Source organism: Dasypus novemcinctus, chromosome 6, assembly GCF_030445035.2.
Source record: "Dasypus novemcinctus isolate mDasNov1 chromosome 6, mDasNov1.1.hap2, whole genome shotgun sequence".
Lineage (NCBI taxonomy): Eukaryota > Metazoa > Chordata > Mammalia > Cingulata > Dasypodidae > Dasypus > Dasypus novemcinctus.
Window position 1 is genome coordinate 49989154 of NC_080678.1, and position 24178 is coordinate 50013331.

General features: G+C 49.5%; 1 protein-coding gene across 3 annotated transcripts; it reads left to right on the top strand.

Annotated features, from left to right (window-relative positions):
• Positions 1–929: 929 nt before the first annotated feature.
• On the top strand, positions 930–21535 carry FFAR4 (free fatty acid receptor 4). 3 transcript variants are annotated; one of them, XM_004450005.5, is made up of 3 exons: positions 930–1705; positions 10378–10506; positions 20873–21535. In XM_004450005.5, exons 1-3 carry the CDS (start codon positions 1111–1113, stop codon positions 21052–21054), a joined length of 906 nt encoding a protein of 301 aa, XP_004450062.1. In that variant the 5' UTR covers positions 930–1110; the 3' UTR covers positions 21055–21535. The 3 variants fall into 3 exon arrangements, with proteins under 3 accessions (XP_004450062.1, XP_023441596.1, XP_004450061.1); XM_004450004.5 differs by having other exon boundaries at positions 934–1677; XM_023585828.3 differs by lacking the exon at positions 10378–10506 and having other exon boundaries at positions 931–1677.
• Positions 21536–24178: the final 2643 nt, after the last annotated feature.

Here is a 24178-nt window from a genome sequence, read left to right on the forward strand (position 1 = left end):
TTCCTAATTTATTAGAAAAGAAAACTAGACAGGGTGTGGTGGAAGTTTGAGGGGGCATAGGATGACCAGGTTACTAAACAGCCGCCACCAGAGACAAGTAATTTCTCACTGGCCTCAGTTTTCTCAAAGGTTATAGGAGTGGATTGGCTCAGCGTTTCTCAAACCAGGGTGCCTGAGGCACACTCACAGTTTGTGTGCTCCTGAAAGCCTTAGAAAATATGTCGTCGTGGGGAGTGAAGTTTTTTCAAGGTTTGGGGGATTTCCACCTTTTTAATTTTTTTCTTTTAAAGAGGTACCCAGGACCTTGGGTTCAATCTGGTGAGGCGCCTATATCAACCACTAAGCCAACCTGGTCCCTTCACCTTTTTATGTGAAAACATTTTTACATCATTGTTCAGAATGCAAAATTCACAGGCACTTTAATATAGTAATTAATAATTGATAACATTTAATGAGCAATTAATGTATGCCAAATCTTGCACTAAATCTTTTTGTGACCCTCACAATTACCCATGAGATTATTACTATTATTCCCTTTATACAGGTGAAAAAAATTGGGCTACAGGGATATTAAATAACCCAGCCAACTTGCTCTGTTAAATAATGATAAATAAAAAAACAAATAATCTACTTGCAAGTTGCTTTGAGCTCTATCCTCTCACTCATGGGTGTCCTCTGGTGAAGGGTGTACTTTGGTGAAATCTGAAGAGTAAAAGAAAAAATCCAGCCCTGACGCTCCTAAATTAATTTTAGCTAAATGGGTGGATTAAAGGCTTCCCATACCAGTGTCCTGGGGGATGAAAGAGGCAGGGGAGGTCCCGCGGGGGCTCCAGGGATTCACTTGATGGAAGTTCCGCGGCGCGAGACCTTGGTCACCGTCACCGCCCCTCCACCCAGCCAGGGTGTTTCTAGCCGGCGTCGCCGAGCACTTCCTCGTTCCCGCGCGCCCCCGGCGCTGCCTGCTACGCCCAGCTCCAGCGCTGCTCAGGCCGGGAGGGGGATAGAGGGGAGATGTCGCAACCTCCTCCCTCCCTCTTTCCCCGCCTTGGCACTCAGTCACCTCCCAGATGACCGTGCTCGCAGACGGCTGCGGGCCGCCGGCCGCTGGGCATGTCCCTTGAGTGCGCGCAGGCGGCGGGCACGGGCCCCCCGCATAGCCTCGAGCCGGCCAACCGCACTCGCTTTCCCTTCTTCTCCGACATCAAGGGCGACCACTGGCTGGTGCTGAGCACGGTGGAGACCGTCGTGCTGGCGTTCATCTTTGTGGTGTCGCTGCTGGGAAACGTGTGCGCCCTGGTGCAGGTGGCGCGCCGACGACGCCGCGGCACCACCGCCTGCCTGGTGCTCAACCTCTTCTGCGCGGACCTGCTCTTCACCAGCTCCATCCCGCCCGTGCTGGTGGTGCGCTGGACCGAGGCCTGGCTGCTGGGCCCCGTCGCCTGCCACCTGGTCTTCTACGTAATGTGTCTGAGCGGCAGCGTCTCCATCCTGACGCTGGCCGCTGTCAGCTTGGAGCGCATGGTGTGCATAGCGCGCCTGCAGCGCGGCGTGCGGGGCCCCGGGCGGCGGGAGCGGGCCGTGATGTTGGCCTTCATCTGGGTCTACTCGGCCCTCTCCGGACTGCCGATCTGCGTCTTCTTCCAAGTCGTCCAGCAGCGGCCCCCTGGCGCCCACAAGGTGAGCGCTGCCTGTGCGCACCCTGCAGGTACCTGGGGCGGGCTGGGGGGCGGAGATCCGGCGGAAGCGGTGGGGTGGGATTCTAATGATGATAACAACAACAAATGGGCTGTTGCCCCAGTCGTCTTGCTAGGCACTGTGCCCGGTGCCGCGCGGTTTTCTCTCTTAAATCTCACCACAGCCCTGCGACGTAGGACCCGTAATAGCCCTCCAAAACCTTGCATTTTCAGGTAAAAACGCAAGAACTTTAGTATGAGGTAAATGAAATAACCAGAGCTTGAGCCGCCAGCCGGCTGGAAGTTCGGGATCCAATGACTAATCTCCTCATATGGAGTTCTGCTTTATCTCCGGGTGTCACAGTTCCGTCATCATATCCCCTTGGCAGACGAGGAAGCTGAGACACACAGAAGAATAACTTGCCCACGGTCTCTCACCTTTAGTGGGAGGAGGAGCTGGGATCGTGCCCAGCAGTTTGCACAAGTGTCTGGGTGAGGGTCCAGCTTTGAAAGCCTGTAGGGCAGGTGCCTGATGACGGGGCAGGGAGGAAGAGTTCTGGAGAACCCGAGACCTCAGACCCAGTGCTGCCTCCAGAGGGCTTGTGATCTCCCGGGGACACAGTTTTTCCAAGGTGAGATGGAAGGATTAGACCGGACCATGGGTTCTTGCCCTGGAGGCCGTGGATGCAGAGCTTGAGGGTCCTCCGAGGGCACCAAATGTGCTGCAGCTTCCGGTGTGGCTCCAGGCTGAGCCCATGAGCTTTATTTTGGGCAGCAGCCCCACGTGGTAATTAGGATCATAGAGGGCTGCACCATCTCAATAAAACTCTACAGACAGCACAGCATGGGACCCAGACCTTTTGCATCGCTGCCCTGCAACACGGCGGTCGGGTGAGTGCTGGAGATTCAACCCGACCCCAGCCAGGGCGCAGGAACAGGGTCGGTGGCAGCAGCCCGAGTGTCTGGTTGTCCTCTCAGTCGCCTTGGTGGGAGGCCTAGGAAAGGGATTTAGGTCTGTGTGTCTGGTTCAGCCTCCCCCAGGGTCTGCTTGTGGCTGGCTTCTCAGCCTCTTTCCCTACAGAGAGCTCAGGTTTCCTGGTCCCAGGCAGGAATGTCGGCCCGTAGCCAGAGAGGGAGGGTGGGGTGCCCTGAGCAAACCTGGCACAAACAACAGCCCCAAAGAGCAGCCCTTCAGGCAGCCTGCCCTGATGGCTGGAAGGGGCATGGGATGTCACCTGGCGGGAGACTTCAGCTATGGGGATGGACCGAGCACACACTCCAGAGCATGGGCACAGAGATGGGCATATTCCTGCCAAAACCATGTGCTGAGAGACCCCACTGCACACAGGGCTCCTTCCCACCAGGAGCACTGGCCAGAGAGACAGGGCTGTAGAGCTTTCTGCTTACCCAAAACCCCCTAAAACCAAGCACAGTTACTTTTGCTCATTTGGGATGTGGGTGTCCGGCAACCCAGGGTGACTGGACTCTTTAAAACATCACCTAGGAGGGGATGGAACGATTTGCCAGTCACTTCGATATTTGGAGTGTGGGTTAGTCAAAACGTTTAAATCCCAGCTTTGTCATTTAAGAACTGTGTGTCAGAGGGCAAGTTAACCTACCTTTTCGTGACTTGGTTTCCTCATCTGCAAAATGGGCATGTTACTAGTAGCATTGTCATGAAGACTAATGTGCAGCAAGTGGTCCAACAGCTGTCACACGCAGTTAAGTGCTCAAGAATTGCCAGCTATTATTAGTGTCCCTATTTTGGCCATAAACATTTTAAACATTCTTCAAACAGCATGATTCCTCAGATTTCTATAAGATAATGGGCTAGCATTTTTAAGAGGATGGTAACATCCCAGCAATGCTGACATCTCAGGCAGGTCAGCTCAGCCTGTTCCAACAGGATTCCTGCCTGTGTGTGCCGTGGCCTTGGCAGGGCGGAGTCCTCCAGGGGCAGGTGGGGTAGACTGTCCCTACTGGCCAGGTGTGCCCATTCATTCCACAAACATTTGCTGAGCACCTCCGCAGGCCAGGCGCTGGGCTGGGGACAATCGTGGGGCCAGGACACAGTCCTTCTCTTCAAGGAGGAGCCTTTTCTGACCACATGCATTTATGGAGCACACAGAGGGTGTCAGATTAGACCCTGGCCCAGTTGAGTCCTTGCAGCAACCTCATGAGTTCTTACATTTACTTTCTGGAGGAGGCAAAGGTTGGGCCGGAATCTCACCCGGGTGCTATCGCTCACGAGTTCACTTTTCCTTAGGAGAGCCTGTTTTCTCTGCCTTGCCCTGCCCTGACTTAATGCCCGGCCGGTTAGTGTGCTTCTGTTGTGTGCGGATTGTCTGAGGAGACCCGGTTTGTCTTTTAAAATGTGAAAGGAGGCCATCTCTTACTTTAATTTTTCTTCCTTTTCTGTTGGGAAGCTGATAGGGGAGGAGATCTCCAACTAGGATTCTTTGTGCTTTAAGATAACCTCGAAGCCTTCCTTTTTGTTTGAAGAGATGGGGCAGGGAGAATGATTTACAAAGAGGATCCCAGGAGTGCTCTAGGAAGATGGTTAGAAAAGCTGACCGGGAAACAGCTGGAATCAGGTGTCGATTTGCAAATGTCAGCCACTGTGGGGCAGAGTCAACATCTAAGAAGAGCCTGCAGATAGGTGTCCCTATGATTAGAAATTCATTCGGCAATTTCTTCCTGAGCACCTAATGGACGACACGCACAGTTTTAGGAGCAGGCATGCTGCCTTGAATAAGACACGCTTAGTGCCTGCCCTCAAGAACTCATGGGGATTCAGATGGGAATCCGGTTGACTACTACAGGGGATGAGGAAGCTGAGGAAGGGGCTGTTTACCCTGCAAGGCTGCCTGAAGGCAGCAATGTCTCCAGAGAAGGACATTACAGGCAACAGAAAGAGCCCACGTGCTGTTCTGAGCACTGGAAGGGTTTCTGGCAGGCTTTTGTAGAGTGCAGGGGACAGTGGTGACAAGAGATGGTGCTGGAAGAGTAGGCAAGGGCTAGATGGAGAAAGACCAGGTAAGCCCCTGTTTTAGTTTCCTGCCTGCTAAATCAAATATCATGCATGGGTTGCTTAAACAATGGGATTTTTTTTTTTTAGCTACAACTGGGGCCAGGGATTGAAGCTGAAGCGGGAAGCTGGTGCTCAACCACTGAGCCACATCGGCTCCCCTGAGTTGTTTTTTTCATTTGTTTGCTTGTTGTTTTTTTTTTGTTTTTGTTTTTGTTTTTAGGAGGTACCAGGGATGGAACCTGGGACCTCCAATGTGGGAAGCAGGCACTCAACTGCTTGAACCACATCCGCTCCCCTAAACAATGGGAATTTATTGGTTCATGGTTTTGAGACCAGGAGAAGTCCAAAATCAAGGTGAAAACAGCACTGCGTTTTCCCAGAAGACTGTGGCACTTTGGGGCTGGCTGCTGGCCATCCTCGGTCCTTGGCTTTTCTGTCACAGGGCAATGCCCACGGCAGCCTCTCCTCGCTTCTCAGTAGTGGTTCCGGCTCCTGGCTGCTCCCCCCATGGCCTTCCCTGTAAGACCTGCAGTAATAGGATCAAGACCCCTCCGACTGAGTCGAGCTGCACCTTTACTGAAGTAACCTCATCAAAGGGTCCTACTTACTATGGGTTCACGCTCATAGCAATGGATTAAGTTTAAGAACATGGTTTTCTAGGGTACGTCCAGCTCCTCCTTGGAGTTTCGGCTCCTACTGTGAGAAATGGGCTGGTGCAGGAAGGGTGGGCCAGTGAGAATGGAGATATGGGGGGGGGGGGGCAGGTAGCTGCTAAGGAAGAAACCAAGGTTCCTTCTAAGTGGGGAGTGAGGGAGAGGAGGGTGGAAGCCAGTACTTAGGTTTCTGGAAGCTCAGTTGTTGGTGGTGCCATGCCCAGATTTGGTTAGCTCAGAAGGTGGAACTGTTTGGGGGTATGGATGTAGAAAGTTTCACAGGTCTGTGAAACCTGCAGAGATGCCACCGGGCAGTAGATGTTCTACAGAGAGCCAGGCTGGAGAGAGCATCATCTGCCAAAAGAAGCCAAGGAAATAGATGGGATTGCCAGGGAGAGATGGGGATGTGGAGGTGGCAGAACACAGTTGGGGGATAAAAGTCAAACTTTTAAAAAAAACCTTCCTTCCTTCCTTCCTTCCTTCCTTCCTTCCTTCCTTCCTTCCTTCCTTCCTTCCTTCCTTCCTTCCTTCCTTCCTTCCTTCCTTCCTTCCTTCCTTCCTTCCTTCCTTCCTTCCTTCCTTCCTTCCTTCCTTCCTTCCTTCCTTCCTTCCTTCCTTCCTTCCTTCCTTCCTTCCTTCCTTCCTTCCTTCCTTCCTTCCTTCCTTCCTTCCTTCCTTCCTTCCTTCCTTCCTTCCTTCCTTCCTTCCTTCCTTCCTTCCTTCCTTCCTTCCTTCTCTTCCTTCCTTCCTTCCTTCCCTGTCTTTCTTCCTTCCCTGTCTTTCTTTTCTTTCTTTTCACACACCAATATATATATATTTAAAGATACTTAGGTTACATAAAAGTCAAACTTGACTCTTTATCCTACATGCCTCCCCCCCATCTTCAGGTCCTGATGCCTGAACACTGGTCTCCCCATTTCCAGGTCAAAGACCCACTGTTGTCCTCCCAGGCACAGCTGGATGCAGCTTTTCCAAGTGGCATCGCTGTCCTGGTGTCGCCTCCTGCAGCTCTCTTGGGTACATCAAGCTGGCTGCCCTGGATGAGGTTCCCTTGTACTTTCTTCCTCTCTAACCACACCGCAGCCTCCTTACAGGGACAGAGCCTTGAGTATCATCACTCTCTCCTCACCATGGCTCAGCCGCTTTTTCTTGAGTGAGTGAGTGACTGAGCAAACGAATGAAAGAATACATTTGCTGACTCTATCAACTCCACTTTGGGAGCTCAGCAACAAGGCAGACTTAGCCTTTTGGGTTTTCAAATTTCCCTTTCAAACATGCAGGGAAAGTGCAGAGTATAATTATAATAAACACTCCTGTCCCCACTTCCAGATCTGACACATTGTGGCATCCATTGCCCAAGTCACAGCCTGGGGGGAATACAGACAATCAAAAGGACTTAAATCAAGTGGACATTCCCATGGAAACAGTTATGACAACAGGTTAGATCCCTAAACTTTGGGCAAAATGCTTGTTTTTAAATTTTTTTTTAAATGAGAATAGACACTGCATTTAGACAACGGTACCAAATAAAGCTTTTTAAAGAGCGTGTAAACCAGTCATTGAGGCAGCACAGCCGGGTCACACAACCTTTTAGTTCATGTAACTAAGTGCTGCTCAGCGTTCTTATCTTATTTCCTTATCACAGTCCCTGCCTGGAGTGAGAGCTACAAATCAAAAGGTGAAAGAGCACCTGCATTGTCATGAAATTTGGGAGACTTCCTCAGAGGGGTTCATTGTCTTTGTTGAAAAATAGCAGTTAGGTTTATTAAACTATTATGCTATCTATGTTTCATGTTTGATCATCATCTTGCTTAAAAATTAACTTTCACTGCCTTTTTTTTCTCTTTTGAAACTAATATAAGCACCTCATAGAAGATATAGAAAATCCAAATAAGCCAAAAGAGGAGCACCTAGAAGTAGGTATTGTTACCTTTCTGCAGTGGATCCTCCCAGTTGGTGTTTTTCTGTGTGTGTGCATTTATACTCACACATATGTCAGCTATATTCACTCACGCATATATATTATCTCCAACAAGGCTGAGATCATCGAGGCAGATTAAGGGCCTGCTCTTTTGTCCCCAGTATAGTGAGAATTCCCTGCCCCATAGTTGCACATTATTCAACAAAATCTTGTTAAGCAGCTACCTGAGCCTGGAGAGGTTTTGGCAGCCATTCTGGAGAAATGAAGTTGGAGCCTCTTACGGGGTTTGAGAAATGGTTCTGGGCTCATCAGTTTTTCTGTGCTTCCTGTACATTTTCCCATCGTAAGTGTAGGTGTTAGGGACCAAGTCACATCCAGGGCTGGAATCCATCTCTTCCACTGCTCCTTTAGCATAGCTGCCTGTATGTGCTGTCCACCAACACGCTGGGTGGAGGCCTGGGGTCTCAGGAGACAGCCAGGGCTGTGGGGATTAGCCAAAGAGCATGATAGCCTCACTGCCAATATTCAGAAGATCCTTTCTGTGTTTCTTTCCAATTACCAAAATGCAGAAAGATTAAATAAACTCTTTCCCATCAGATGTGGATGGGTGGTGGTGAGGGGCCAAGTTTTTGGAATGCCCAGTCCATTTGTGAGCCATCTAACAAAAGGATAAGCAACATTTTCATCCCCCTTTCTAAGGTACAAATATAATAAAAGCATTCTTCCCTGCCGATCTTGCCTTAGAAAGAGTTTTCTAGGAAGTTCCCTGGGTGTCCCTTATAACCATTTAGTTTTTGGGGAAAATACTGTATGATTAAAAAGGGCTACACCTTTAATGCTTTAGATTATAATTTTAGTAAGATGTTTCCAAGCCTTTGTTTCCTTCTCTGTAAAATGGGGAAAAATAATAACATGCACTTCAATAAGATTGTTGTGAAGATTAGATGAGATAATGCATGTAAAATTCTTCCTAGCACACAGTAAATGCTGAATGAATATTAGATGTTACTATTCCCTATTAACACTGAGTAGAAAAACAAGTGACCATTTGATTGTATTTTGAGTTTGACAATCCATCTATGATACATATTGGGAAATGTTAAAAATTCTTTGTCTTTGCCAAGCATAGCATTCAATAAATACGGTCAAATGAATGAATGAATGGTGCTATGGATGACGACAATGCTTCTGGTTAAGAGGCCTTGTCCACCAGAAGTCAAGAATGTTGTCTTTTTTATGCAAGGTGTGCTTTTAAGAAACTGTTCTAAATGCCCTGAAGACTTTAGGACAATTTGTTTTTTAAATAGTTTCGTTCCTATTGTCAAGCAGGCATAAGAAAATTGTATTTGGGAATGCTTACACATACATATGCATGTGTAAATATATACCTGTATGTATGCATGTATGTGCATATATACACATCTCTCTCTTTTTTTTTTACCCCCCCCCCCGGCGGCTTTTTTTTTTTTTGCATGCTGTCTGCTTTCTGTGTCCATTCGCTGTGTGTTCTTCTGTGTCTGTATTTACTGTTTTTAAAAATATATTCTCCCCCCCACCCCGCCTTGTGGCTTGCTTGCTGTTTGCTCTTTGTATCGGTTCACTGTGTGCTCTTCTGCGTTTTTGCTTGTCTCCCTTTTTGTGTTGTGTCACCTTGCCGAGTTGGCTCTCCGCATGTTTGTGGGTGGGACAGCACTCCATGGCGCTTGCAGGGCGGGAGGCACTCCGTGGTGCCTGGGCCCGTGGCTCTCCACAGCTTGTGGGTGAGCCTGCCCTCACAAGGCCCCAGGATGTGAACCCAGCACCTCCCATATGGTAGACGGGAACCCAACTGATTGAGCCACAGCCGCTTCCCTACACATCTCTTTTCAATTCCCTTTATTCAGTGGAAGACCTTGTTGCAGCATCTCTTAGTAACTATCCAGTAAGGTCCACAAAGTAATGGGCGGTTTGTAGCTGGTGTAAAATATTTGAATTCAACACAACATAGTGGTGTTGGCAAGGTCACAAACCTTCACACTCTTGTGCCATTTTCAAGTGGTTTTGCATCTTGAACTGACGGAGAATTGTGGCTGCACCTTTGCCTTGGACATCCTCCTCTGCAAGGGAGGGATGTGAGCACAGAGTTCTGCGTCTGGGCACCGGTCCCGTCCTCTTGGAGTAAGAAAGTCTAGGGAACACTGACAGCTGACAACGGACCCTGCTGCCTTCCACACACACAGTGTAACTGCGCTCAAGTCTGGATCCTGTTTTGATGTTTGTACGTAGCACAGCCACTTCCAGTCTATGTAAACCTTCAGGAGTCCGTGTCCCCCCTCTGACTTGGAGAGTTTGGAGGAGAAGGCTCGGGGGCTCTTCACAGCTCAGCCCAGGGAGGGGGACAGAAGTCGCAAGGCCATGAGTGGGAATGGACTCCAGCTCTTCCTAGACAGTGACCATAAACTTTGAGGCTCATTTGCCTCTCTGGAAGAAATGAGAATAATAAGTCTTTCCCTCTCTCTGTCCTGTGGTTATTCTGAGGGCCAGAGGCAAGGGAGTTGCATGTGGAATTGTGAAATTCCTCAGATAATCCGCACACAGGAGAGACACATTCACATTACTGGCCGGGTGTTAAGTCAGGGCAGGTTAAGGCAGAGACCGGGTTCTCCTGAGAAGTGAACTCATGGGTCGCCCGGTTAGATTCCCAGGTTGGGTTACTCTGAAGTTCTGTAACTATGCTGCTTGCAAGACTGTTGTTGCCACGGTAGTTGACAGTGCCCCCAGACAAATGTGGTGCTGGGCTGTTCCCACAAATCTTTGTCCCAGTCTTCAATGCAAGGAGGGCACTGCCGTGTGTTCTCAGCCAGAGTCTCCTGTCCAAGATTTGTGGTTTGGTTGACAATATCCTGCTCGACACAGCTTGAGATACGAGGGCTGTTTTCAGCCTGAGCGACCGGGTGGCAAGCATTGAAGGGACAAGTAGCCAATTATTTTTGCAACATCAGGATAATTTCTGCACTTTGTAACACAACAGTTACAGCACCAGATAACCGGAGTTAGGACTGAACTAAAAGTCGAATAAGAAACCAGCCTTTAAGTGACATTCTCTCCTTTTTTAACTAGGAGATTCCGATTTGCACAATGGTTTGGCCCAACATTGCAGGAGAAATCTCTTGGGATGTGTCTTTTGCTATTTTGAATTTCTTGGTGCCGGGACTGGTCATTGTGATCAGTTACTCCAAAATTCTACAGGTACGTATATGCTTCAAGCACTGCAGCCGAACTTCTCAGGTTCAGTGTATTTCAGTAGTATATCAGCAATTCAGGATGGGAAGGCACCTTAGAGTGGACCCTGGTCCAATCTTGATCCATTGCCCGGATTCCCCCTCTCAGTACTGAATAATGTGAGTCTGGTATTTTTAAAAATGAGTGAGAGCATTGTAATTGTCTTTTTTTTTATTACTAAAGTAATGCAAACTCATTATGGAAAAATAAAAGTAGACATATAGAAATGTGTAACACAGAAACTGAAAATTTACTCTACCCCCATTGTTAACAATTCAAGGTATTTTTAGGTTATTTTTCTTATAAATCTACATATATATACGTGTATGTATGTATGAATATAAATACATATATATACATAAATACATGAACCATTTGAAATTGCAGGTTAAAATGGTCAAATGTCACCTATTTTACGTGGTTAACCCAGTTTTTTTTCCAGATAAGATAATATTCTCTGCTCTGTAATTTCCTTTTCTTTAATCACTTATGTAATATCTTAGCATCTTTCCATATCAGTTCTTCTATCTCTCTGCCATTGTTTTTAATGGCCACACAATCTTCTATTACACAGATGAGACAATTTATTTTATGGACTTTGGGGTTGTGCTCATTGCTTCTGCAACACAAACAATACTGCAGTAATGGGGAATGTATGCTTTTAAAAACTTTTTATTGGAGTATAACATACATACATAAAAGCACACCCAGCTTATGTGCGCAGTTTGCAAATTGAACACAGTTGTAAAAGCAGTTTCCAGATCAGGAAACAGAATTCTGCGGGCAGCCCAGAAGCCCCCTTATGTTACCCTCTAGTTGCTAAACCAGCACCTGCAAAGAATGTGCAGTTCTCATGTCTACTGGATCAAGAAATGATCTTTACTTGCAAAGTGAATTTGTGTAGGATTGTAAGAAAGATGGCTAGCCTCTTGGGGCAGCCCATTTACACGTAAGATGCTGGTCCAGGCAAACAGCATATACCTGTATTTATGTCCATGTTAGAAGGCGCCATGCAAAGCCTTTAAGTCTTCTGGAAGGTTTACAGTCGTTGGATCTTGGTTTTAGAGCATATTGTGAGTCGTCTGACAGCCAGACACACTGAACTAGTGCCCTGGAGGTGCTGCCCACTTTCTGGCCACTTTTATGGTTCCTTCTTTGTAGCTGAGGATGGGTAACCTTCTTAGATGCTCACTCAGCCCAGAGGCAGGCTGACTCCCCCGAATCTGCTCATCCTTGGGTCCTGCGGGAGATGCCACCCCACCCCCACCAAAGGGATTCTTGCCCACAGGATGACTGGGGACCCCAAAGTGAGCCCCAGCCTGGGGCTTGTTTTAGTGTGGGAGATGGATTCGGACCTGGAGTTAAGGTGTGCAAAGCGCTTGCTAAGGGGCCCAGCCTATGTTGATGCTGTGTAAGGGCTGGATATTATCATTAAGTTAGAGGAAAAGAAGGGAGAAAGGAAAAGTAGAGTGAATTTTTAAAAAGTTACTTAATAAATAGCTGTATAGTGTTCACAGTGTGCCATGAATGAACTCACTTAATTCTAGGCGATCCCAAGAGACCTGACTGATGCCCCCCAAGGCACAGAGAGGTTAAGTAACTTGCCCAAGGTCACACAGCTCATGAGTGGCAGTGTCAAGAACTAAACCCAGGGCCATCTGGCCCCAAAGTCCTAACAATTTATTTCCTCAGATATTTGTTAAATTATCTGTTCTGTGCAAAGTGCTGTTGGGGGGAATAGGTGGGTGGGCCAAGAGTAAGGTCACATTCTCACCTGAAAGGATCTCTGAGTCAGGGTGAAGGAGACGGCAGGGGCTGGTGGTAGAGGAGACCAATAAAGGAGCTGCTATTCAATGTAGCAAAAGCGTGCAACGCAAGGTGGAATGATGCTGAGGTTTTGTGTGGAAACACCTTGCAAACTCTTAAATGTCACATAAATGTAAGAAATAAATAATGGCTAGAAGAGAGGAACTGCAAAGGGCCACAAACGACAGACATAGACACTGAAAGGGTATTTTAACAACCCAGCTTTGAGTCTTGGATCAGCCACATACTCGCTGTGTGGCTTTGGGCAACTTTCTTAACTTCTCTGAACCTTATTTCCCTTATCTGAAAAATGATCGTAACTCCAATAGCATAAGGTTGTTGCGAGGTGTGTGAGAGATGCTACTGGTGTAACATACAGTGTAATGCCTGCCCCTTGCAGCTGATGAAAAAATTGCCTGGTATTTGTTAGGCAATGCTACTCTTCAGAGAATGCAGGGAAAAGTTTCCAGTGAGATTTTTAAGAGATTGGGAGCACAGCAAGGCCGGAGCAAGGCTGGCTGGAGGGGGTGGGAGCACTTGGAGCCTCCTCCCCGGTGCTCCCACTCCTGAGTGCCGTGGGGCCCGAGAGGGCTCCAGGCTGCCCCTTTCCCCTCAGGCTCCCCCCTGCTCAGCCTCTGCTGAGGGAGGATGGGTCCATTCTACAGAGAGACCCCCTCACCCTAGGGAAAGTTCCAGGAGACCCCAAGAGACCCAACGAGTTGGGGACGGTCCATCCCACTCGGAAGACTTTGCCGGCACACTTGTGGCCTGCCCTCAGTTCTACCCACCACAGACCCAGAGCAGCTCCTGGACGCGGCAGAACATGAACCGGTGCTCTGAGTAACGGCTGAAAACTGTAATTTAGATCCTGTCGTTTCACTCATCCATGCCACAAAATCCAAAGGCCCCACTGCAAGGCCCTACATGATTTGGCTCTTCTCTCTCTCTCACCTTATCTTCTCTCCCACTCTCTCTTTTTCTCTTGGCCTTGGGGCTATTCCTCACATGTGCCGACACGCTTGCCTCGGGGCCTTTGCACCTGCCATTTCAGCTCCTGCCCATCTCTTGTCCCCAGAGAGGCCACTCCCCTTGCCCCCACTACCCCCTGCATTTCAAAAGGCTCTCTCCCAGAGAGACTCCCCATCATTCTCTAGTCTCTTACCCTGATTTATTTTTCTTCAAAGCACCCACAACCATGGCCATATTATATGCCTGTATATTTATTTAGCATCGGTCTTGCGCACTGGAGTGTAAACTCGATGAGGACCAAGACTGCTTTGTTCACGGCTGTATCCCTGTGCCCAGAACATAACCTCGCTGATTGTAGTTGCTCAATGAACTCTCATTGAACGAGGGAGGCATGAGCCTTGGATCGCCTGGAAAGGGCCTCCTCCTGGGCAGTGGGGAAAATCACTGGACAAAGAGACAAAAGACCTGGATTTAGTCCAGCTTTTATTATTGTCTGACCTTGGGCAAGTTGCTAAACTAATGTGGGCCTCATTTCTGCTGACATCAATGGGCCGCAGTGGATTATTAAAACAGTAAAATGAAAAAGCAGATATAATAATGTTTTGAAAATTGTAAAGTTAATGCTAATACAAGATTTTAAAAAAATTACTTTCTACCTCACCAGCAAAACTGACTGTTGCCCAAACCTCATAGTTTGATCTCCACCCTCTGTGAAGACACGTGTAACTCAGAGATTTAGACATCATTTGCCGCCACTCAACACCTGACTACAAAACCTGCCTCTTCCCCAATCTGTGCTCAGCTCTCACTTGTCACTACTGCCTCTAAGCCAGCTTTCAGTGCTAGACCTGAGAAGTGCCTCTTTCAGATCATCCTGATCTTGTAGTCTTCTAAAGCAGTCTGCCCTAGATTGCTTTCTAGAACTCCATGAATGTAAGAAGGTGTTAAAGATGTTCCATGATCAAATGGGCATGAGAAATACTGGGATATACAAGGTTAAGTGGGTTTCTTGGCTGCAGGACTTCTCAGAACCTTTATGAAGCGAGTGCATATTGGGAGGACAGGTCTAGAGTAAGCTGCCCTGCTAAATCTGACTGCGGAACTCCTCTCCTCTGCACAGAACTATCTCTGGAATGGTGCCCCAAGGTGCCCCTTTAGGCAAGTCCTGCTCTCAGGTCCCTGCCCTCATTGCTAGTTCTGACCCACTGGTCTTCCAAAGCTCTTCTTGCTGGGCTCTTCCCTTGCAGTCACCTTTCAGGGGCTGCGTCACAAGCTCAGGGCAACAGCCTTATATGCCCTCTGCCATCCCTGCTTCCTCTTTCCTCATGACTCAGACATGCCATACATCTTCAACCGTTCTTCCCAATCAATAGTTCCCCAGGGAAATAGCCTCCCAGCCACTCCCAGTGCCTTCCGTCTGGCTGTCAATACTAGCTCTTTGGAGCTTGGTTTGCTTTCACACCCAGCAACCACTGCCATGGCAGGACGAGCTGCTTCTACCCTTTGTAACACCTTGTATGTTTGTTGTTCTGCTTCCCCACCCTCCACAATGCACACTACAGTGGAAGTACAATGCCAACAGGAATTCTCCCCACCCCATTGTGTGCATTGCTGCATATTCAGCAATGTGCTAAGTGTGCGGAGCGCATAGCAAGTGCTCAATAAATATTTACTGAATGAGCAAGGGAGTCTATGGCTTGACGTCGGAATACCCCCAGCCTATCCCAGCTTCCTTGAGAAGCAAGATCGGTGTAAGCCGAACGTGAAGGTGTTAGGCACTGAGACGCTGGCCTTGCTCCCCCCGCCCTCATCCCCCAGTTTTGGGATGGGAAGGGAGGTTGGCCGTCTGGAAAGATGGAAGTCTCTTGTCTTGGAATTATAATTGAAGTTGCTGATTGAACATGGCAGCCCTCAAAAGGGAACCCCCAGAGTCTGCCCCAGGACCCCAGGAGAGAGCCAGGCTGGAGCTGTGTTGGTGGGGAGAATCCTCTCCCTGTGCCCGCTCATCCGCAACCAGGGTCCTCGCTGGCCCCGTCGCTGGCGAGAGCAACTGAGGCCTGGCAAGGGGCATGCAGCGGGGGGGCTCCCCTCCCGGTCTTCAAAGGCTTCCCCGGGTGTGAGTCAGAAAAACGGTTTAAAAGGAGACTTTTCCAAGGCCTGGGGGAAGTACCACCAGCCAAGCCTGTCCTGGATCAGCGGTTCTCGTGGTTTAGTGAGCAAGAACCATGTGGGCAGTTCTTGACAGTGCGGACTTCTAGGCCCTGCTCAGACCCACAGAATCAGGACAGCTGAAGGTGGGGCCCGTCCTTTGCACTTGAACGAGTGCCTGGTGGGCAGCGCCCGTTCTGAGGTGCCCTGGCTCCCCCCGGCAGGCAGCGCCCTGGGCCCTGAAGAGAGCCCGCTTCCGGTTCTCATTCTAAAAGGGCCAACAGTTTTACCCGCCTCGGAGACTTTTGGGAGAAAATGTTACCTAGTCATGTCATCCCAGCACCCCCAAGCAAGGGAGGCCCAGCATTCCCTTATAAAGACCCCTTGTTGCTCTTTTCTCCTCCCAAGCTGAGGGAATTGTGGAGAAAAGGAAATGGTAGCATCTGTCAGTGCTAAAAAAAGAGCCAGCCACGTATGCACGTGGCACGTGAGTCAGTGCGTTTCATCTGTGTGGCTGTCTGCGCTCGTCTCGTCAGGCACCTCCTGGAGCCCTGGAACGCAGAGGTACAGGGCTGTGCCACTGATGGGCCAAGCCCCCGAGGCTGCAGTCCGGTGGGTTCAGGTGTGACTATGACGCATCAGCATCTACCACGTAGTGTATGGGGCAAGTGCCCTGTGGGTGCCAGAAACAGAGTGCCACAAAGAGCCCAGGGGGACATGAGCCAGGAAGGCTTCTTGGAGTCGTGGAGTTAGAGCTTGGACTTAAGGCTGGACAGAGGATGTCCACCGACATAATAAATGGTGGGAAGGAACTGGCCTGAGATGAAGAATATGGCTGGGGTCAGACTGCCCGCAGCTTCTCAGCCGGGTGATGGGCAGGTTCCTTAACCTCCTGGAACCTCGGTTCCCTCATCCATTAAAATGGGTATGGTCAGAGTACGTATATCATTGGGAGAATTAAAAGATATAACCCAATGTGTACAGTGCCTAGGCACAGAATAGGTGCTCAGTAAATTTGAGTGTCCATCAACATCAGTGCTTTGACAAATATTTATAAAGCAGTTATACCAGGGACTCCAGACACAGCGTCACCTTTCTTGGCAGGGCACCATGGCCAGCACGAGGGAGGAGGCTGCACTTTGGCCTCTACTCAGAGGCAGTGCCCTTGCCCCTGCAGCCCGTGCACCTGCCACCCTGCTCGGTGATTACTCTCAGATCTGAGAGCCACAGTTGTCCCCTCAGCTTAACCTGCTTTCACCTGAACACAGATTCCAACCTTGACTCCACACAGCAACTTCCAGAAATGGACGGGTCAGTGCAACCTCCAGCATAGGAGCCTGAGATGGTGGGCTGCGGCTCCTGGGCTGTTCCTATCCTGCACAGCAGGCAGGAGAGGGGAGGGCTAATAGTCTCACACTCCCTTTAGAGCTTGGTACAGAACCCAAGATATGGTTCCTCTTTATAGCTCAGCTAAGCTTGATTTCTACAGACAGGGGCTTTGACTATTTATTCTTAGTGGGGTGACCCTTGACAAGTTACTTAACTTTCCTGAGACTCAATTTCATCATCTATGAGGTGAAAACAATAATAGTGCAAACCCAAAGAATGGATGTGGAGATGACCTATGACAATTTCTAAAACAAATGCCGGACCTAGGTTCAACCTCTGGGGCCTCCTGGTGGAAGGAAGAAAAGAAAGCACACCTGTGCAGCGAGCCAGTGCCCTTGTGGCAAGCCAAGTGCCCAAGTGAGTGCCTGCGGGGTGAGCCAGTGCCCACGCAGCAAGACGAGTGCTCGCATGGTGAGCCAGTGCCTGCGCAAGTGAGTCACGCAGCAAGATGATGATGCAACAAAAAAGAGAGACAGGGAAACAGACTTGGCCCAATGGATAGGGCATCCATCTACCACATGGGAGGTCTGCGGTTCAAACTCCAAGCCTCCTTGACCCGTGTGGAGCTGGCCCATGCACAGTGCTGATGCGTGCAGGGAGTGCCATGCCACTCAGGGGTGTCGCCCGCGTAGGGGAGCCCCACGTGCAAGGAGTGCGCCCCATAAGGAGAGCCGCCCAGCGTGAAAGAAAGTGCAGCCTGCCTAAGAATGGTGCTGCACACACGGAGAGCTGACACAACAAGATGACGCAACAAAAAGAAACACAGATTTCTGGTGCTGCTGATAAGGATAGAAGCGGTCACAGAAGAACACACAGTGAATGGACACAGAGAGCAGACAACTGGGGCGGGGAGGGGAAGGGGAGAGAAATAAATAAAAGATAAATCTTTAAAAAAAAAAAAAAAAAGAGAGAGAGAGAGACAAAGTGGAGAGTCAACATGAAGTGCAGCAGAAACCAGGAACTGAGGTGGCACAGTTGACAGGGAACCTCTCTCTACATCAGAGGTCCCCAGGATCAAATCCTGGTGAATCCTAGAGGGAAAAAATGAGAAAGACAAGAAGGGAATACAAAAAGAGAAATAGATACAGAAGTTCACACAGTGAGTGGGCACAGACAGCAAAAACAGCAGGGTGAGAGAGGGGGAGGGGAGGGGAGGAGAGGAATATAAAATAAAACCAATGCCTAGCACTGTGCCCGCACAGGGAAACTCAGTAAAGCTCAGCCGTCTTCATCAGTGGTAGATTTGTTGGGGGACTGGTGGGGGGCTGGGGGGTCTGTTCACACAGCATCTGTTCCCTGGTCTCTGTCACCAAGAGGACAGCTACTGAACAGAGGCAGCAAGCAGTGGCATTTAATCAGAAAACCCTTTTAAGGCTCTCCTTTAATTAGCTGTTTAGAAATATTCTAAGGAGACTATTTTAATCTACCTCATCTTGGAGTTAAACCTGCCCAAATTGTGAATGATGCTACCTGACCTAATGACTTGCCCTCTTGGGATTCTGGAACTTGAGGGAATGGGCTGAGGAAGGCCAGCCCAGAGCTGAGCAAGGTGCTGTCAGCACCCGCCCTGTGGGAGTCAGCAAGGACCACAAGGTGGCCAAGCTGTTCTGAATCGACTCTCTTCCCTGGGGGCAGAGGTGACAGGCTGGAACAAACCCTGACGGGTCCAGCCCCCACCACATCAAAGGCGCAGGCAGGGTCCAGTGTGGACCCGCAGGGCTGCCTGAGCTGAGCACTGGACTCTTTCCAGCCACAGGGTGCTCAGACTCACCCAGGCCACCCACCACCATGGGCCCAGGAGGACATTTAAACGGCACCCACACCTAAGTGGGGATTTTGTTCTCTGAAGTGGCTTCTGTTTTCAAAGTCCCTTGGTTAACCTTTCTCTGAGGGGACTGTTTCCTCACTTGTAGAACAAAGCGGGGAGACGTTTTCAGCCAATGTCAACTGCAGCGCGCTGACCAGCTCTTCTTTCTCACTGGGGTGGGTTTGACTTTAATGACTCCCAAGTCTGACTCCAGAACTTTTCAGTCATTTTTTAAGCAGGGAATGACTTGCTTATTTTGAAACTTCAGGCTCCGAGTCAGTGCAAAGCTTTCCCCACCCCCATGTGCAGAAAGGATCTGTGGTGCCAGGGCTGGGGTTGGGCAGTGGGGGAGAGGAGTGGGCTGCTCTGGCGGGCCTCTGGTGCCCTCACGGAGAGGGGCCCTGCGTGACTGCCCGTGAGAGGCAGTTCCTTCTGTCGGCCCTTGCGGCCGATCTCAAGGGCACTGGAGGGTGCTGTCGACAGACCCTGCTGATGAGGGGATCATTCCCAAGGGCCCACCAGGGCATTTGGTGGCCCTCCCGAGACCCTGCAGCAGCTGCCCTAGCAACCGAGCAGCCCCCAATCTTATCCACGATCCATGGCCCACAACTCAGGGGGCTGCGGGCGAGACTAGGATCTATCTGCTACTCCCTCCGCAAGAGAAAAGGAAGCCAGCGTGGGGTTTCCACTATCTCCCATTGCCCTCTCCCCCATTCAACAGTCAGGATGGGAGGCTTGGGAAAATGTACATGTACTGCCACTTCTGTCAGGACCTTGCAAGCAGACGAATTTTTTAAGAGGCTGTATAAGCCAAATACCCGTCAATGGGGGCTTGCATAAATGATGGTGCAACCCCATTAGGGAATATATACGGACACTAGCAAGAATGTGGCACCTTCTCTCTGTGCTGATAGGAATGAGCACCAAGATAGACCATTACAGAAAAAAGGAGCAAGGTTCAGAGTGGGCTTTGTGATGTGTTCCCACTTGTACACAAAGCAAAGGTACAACGTCAAACCAGCTACGTTGGTGGACCCAGGGCATCTCCAGAAGGACAGACTGGAAACTCTCTACTTTGTTCACCCTGAGGGAGTGCAGATGGAGGGTGCCAGAAGTCAGAGGCCTTATAGGTTTTGTTGGATCGTGTATTAGTCGGCCAAAGGGGTGCTGATGTAAGGTACCAGAAATCTGTTGGCTTTTATAAAGGGTATTTATTTGGGGTACAAGCTTACAGCTACCAGCCCTACAGAGTCCAACTCAAGGTACCTTAAGAGGTGCTTTCTCACCCAGTCTGTTGACATGTGTTGAAGCAAGATGGTGGGCGATGTCTGTGAGGGTTCAGCCTTCTTCCCTCCTAAGGCTCCAAGGTCCCAGCTTCTTCCAACCTCAGCTGTAGGCTGGCATAGGGCTCAGCTGCTCTGGTCTCTTCACAAGGTGGGCTGTAATCTATCAGGCGATCGACTCATCTCTCTTCCAGGCTTCTGCCATGTCTATGCTGCTGTCTCTCTTCCTGTGTATCTTCTCTGCCTTCTGTGCTCCCTTGATTGAGCATCTGTTTATACAGCCCACCAAGGGGGCAGGGCCTCAACCCTGCATGCCCCAGGGACATGGTCGAATCAAAGCCCAAATCTTAACATAATTTAATCAAAGACATCTCACCTAAATCTAATACAATCAAAGGGTGTCATGCCCAGAGGAGCAGACCAGTTTACAAACATAATCTATATCTCTTTTTGGAATTCATAAATAATACCAAACGGCCACAGATTGCCTTCAGTAGTGCATAATTTTTGAGTTTGTATATTGAGCACATATTGCTTTTATACAATTAATTACTTCACTTAAAGAAATACAAAGAACAGGGAGGCTGTGCTTCTGTTTCCAAGCCCTTCTTTTGTGGACTGCCCAACTCAGGAGGTCATTTTCTAGCACTTTCCACCTCCCCTCCTGGCTGTGGATGGTTTCCTGCCTATTGCTCAGGAGGCTGGCAAGGCACCCCGTCTCTCCAGGGTGCCTAGAGTGCCGGCATGTTGCCAGGCACCTAAGAAGGGAGCTCCCTTTTCAGTGTAGAGTCTACACCACGTTCCAGAGCCACGTAACCCCAGGGCAGCTGGGATTGCAGGAACTACTCCAAGCCCTCTGTTCTTCCAAAGGGAAAAAAACCCTGATGCCCCACAGTTAACGGTGGCTCCGGCTCTGCTCTCTTTCCCACAGATCACCAAGGCATCGAGGAAGAGGCTCACGGTGAGTCTGGCCTACTCAGAGAGCCACCAGGTCCGCGTGTCCCAGCAGGACGTCCGGCTCTTCCGCACCCTCTTCCTGCTCATGGTCTCCTTCTTCATCTTGTGGAGCCCCATCATCATCGCCATCCTCCTCGTCCTTATCCAGAACTTTAGGCAAGACCTGGTCATCTGGCCGACCCTCTTCTTTTGGATGGTGGCCTTCACATTTGTCAACTCAGCCCTAAACCCCATTCTCTACAACATGTCCCTGTTTAAGGACAAATGGAGGAAGATTTTTCCCTGCCTGTTCCAGGAAAAGGGAGCCATTCTTACAGAAACGTCTGTAAGAAAAAATGAGTTGTCTGTTATTTCCAACTGATTCATTTTTCTCTGTAGGCAGAGTTTCTCACCACGGGGCCAACCAGAGTATGTTTTTAAAGGGAATTAATTTCCAGAACTGTTCTACATGTGTACCCTGCTTAAAGAAAATTGAACTTCTGCAAATATACATTGACAGCAACAAGCAAATTGAGGGATGATTATTCAGTATAACGTTTTTTATCCTTTACAAAAAGATTTGCTATGGGCTCCTTTTAAATATGAACATCTCCAGTGTGTTTATAATTAATTTAATAAATTTGTATGTATGACTTCAGCCATCCTATCTCCTACGTATAAAGTCACACCTTCCTAGTTTCTGATGTGATGCTTGGAACTGATCCAGGTCCCAGATTTCTTCTTTGAAGGGTCACGGCCCCTCTAGGCTCCCACCCTGAACTTGGAAGGTCTCAGGATTATTCACTCATGCCCAGAACGCTTGAGGAATTAACAAGGAAAAATAATCGGTGATTTTTTTTTTTTCATTCAAAAATGCCATGGACCCCCCTTTAGGGAAAGAGGTGTCAGAAGGCAGAGAGAAGGTAGGATGACTCCAAAACTTTGGACAGTGAAAGCATGAGTGGATCCCTTCACCGACCCCACCACAAATGTCTGTTAAGCACTTGCCGTGGGCAGACCCTGTTTTTCGTGCTGGGAATACAGAAGTGAACTGATAGCCATGCCCCGCTCTCATGGGGTTCACCTGCCAGTGGGAGGGACAGTCACTCAACATAAGCACCACAGTGTGAATTAGGAGCATGATGAAAACAGATAGGGTACTGTAGTAGTGATGATGGTTCAGGGCTGAAAGGTGATCGACAAGAAAGAGCTAGCCATGTGAATCTGGGGGAAGGGGCTTTGCAGGCAGAGGAGACAAGGGTACAAAGAGGTTGGCATGCCTGGGGGACAGAAAGAAAGTGGTGGAGCCACAGCAAAGCAAACCATTGCTGAGCCTTCTCTGCGGGAGGCACTGTCCTTGAAATTGGCTCAGAGGGGTGCCTTGCTAGAGGGGTGCCACCAGTTGAGTCCAGAGAAGTTACAGTGCAGATGGCGCAGGGTCTGGGAGGCCACTCTAAGGAGTTTCCATTCTTTGTCCAAAAAATAAACGCTGGAGGTTTGCAGCGGGAGATTGATATGGCCTAATGTATGTTTTAAAATCTCACTCTGGCTGCTCAGCTGGGAAGAAACTTTGAGGAGCAAGAGTGAAAATGGGGAGCAGGTACATGGATGCTGAAGAGGGAAAAGATGATGGGGAACTGGAGGTGAGCATTATCAGAATTGTGAGAGCAATCAGCCCTGGGATATACTTGGGGAAAGCAAGCAGATATGATTTATTGATGGACTGGATTTAAAAGGTGAGGGAAAGAGAAGATTCAAGGATGATTCGAGAGTAGGCAGTTGGATGCAAGAATGTGGAGCTTAGGTCTGGAGACAATGTTGGGAGTCATCAGATGGTACTTACAGACCTATGGTTTTATGAAATATTCCTGGGAAAGGAGAGAGAGAGAGATGAAACCAGAGCCAAAGACTGAACCCAGGGACACACCAGCACTTGAAGGCTAGGCCAATGGCTAGAGCACAAAGCAGCACGGGGTCTGCCTGGCATGCAGCAGGTGCTCAGCAAATCTTCGCTAACAGGTGCATCAGTGCCCATAACTGCCACTGCTCATGGAGTTTGTGGAGCAGCTTGCTTCTGAAATAAGATTGATGGAGATCGCAGGCTTGAGAACAAGAGGACAGGGATCATTTGTTTATCTTCAGTCGATAGATTTGGTAAATTAAAGTTATTTTGTGAAGTGGTGTGTGTGTGTGTAAAGGGCTCTGAGCCTGTCAAACTGGAGCTGCTGCGCCAGCCCGTCTCAACAGCCTGCTGCCAGTGTGAGCAACAGGCAAAGCCTCCGCACACGGGGACGCCTGCCTCCTCTCTTTTTGTGGGGAGAACGGGGCACGGTGGAACCCGATGAGCCGGCACCCCAGGCAGCGATCTGGGTTTCTGAACACACGGGAGAGAGGTGCCTTTCCCCCCTCCCCAGACTTCACAGACTGCCTGCCTGGAGCCCCCAGGGCTTGCCCAGCTCCTCTGGGCTTTTACAGGCATGGCGTACTTGAGTCCTCACCCATCCCATCTTGTTTCACAAGACAAGAGTCAGGTTCAGAGAAGCCAGGTAACCAAGCCCAAATCACACAGCTAATACATATCTGAGCTGGATTTTGACTTGCACCTGACTCTCTGTCACCGAGGTCTTGCTTCCTTTTCAAGGTGAGAAACTGAGACCTGGGGAACTACTGGGAAACTGAAGCAAATAACTTTGCATGCGATTTTATACTAGCGTCAACCTGCTCATGGGGTGGAGCTAGTGCCCTGCCCCAGGCCTAGCTCCCCCCGCCCCCATCTCCTTCCCTGCACCTTCTAGGTGGGTGCACCCAGGTCTTTCCTACAGATCTGGCTCCCAGGGCTCCGCTCTCCTCTTCCCCCAGGGAAGTCCAAGGCCTCCTCCCAGCCAGCATTTCAGACACCTAAAATAAGGAACTAATTAAGTGCTGGAGGCTAGGATGGGCCCGCAGGGGAGTTTCCTAGAGCTCACCCAGACCCATGCTTCTCAGCCTGCCTTCTTCCTCTAAAGCCCCGGGGCTGTCCCACCGCACAGGCCAGTGGAGGCCTGGGGCACTGATGTGGCCTAATTCACTTCCCCTTTTGGCCTCAGTACTTTGGCCGGGCTGGTGGTTAAGGCCTTCCTGGGGTAATGGGGGAAATCCCTTTTTCAGGAAGTTGGGAGAAGGCACAGTCATTAAAAATGTTGATTGGACACTAGAACAGGCTAAAGGCCATAAAGAGCCAGGAGGGAAGATGCCCATCCTTGCCTCTGCCCCACCATTTGCAGAACTTTCTCACTTTGACACAAACATGAACATAAATAAA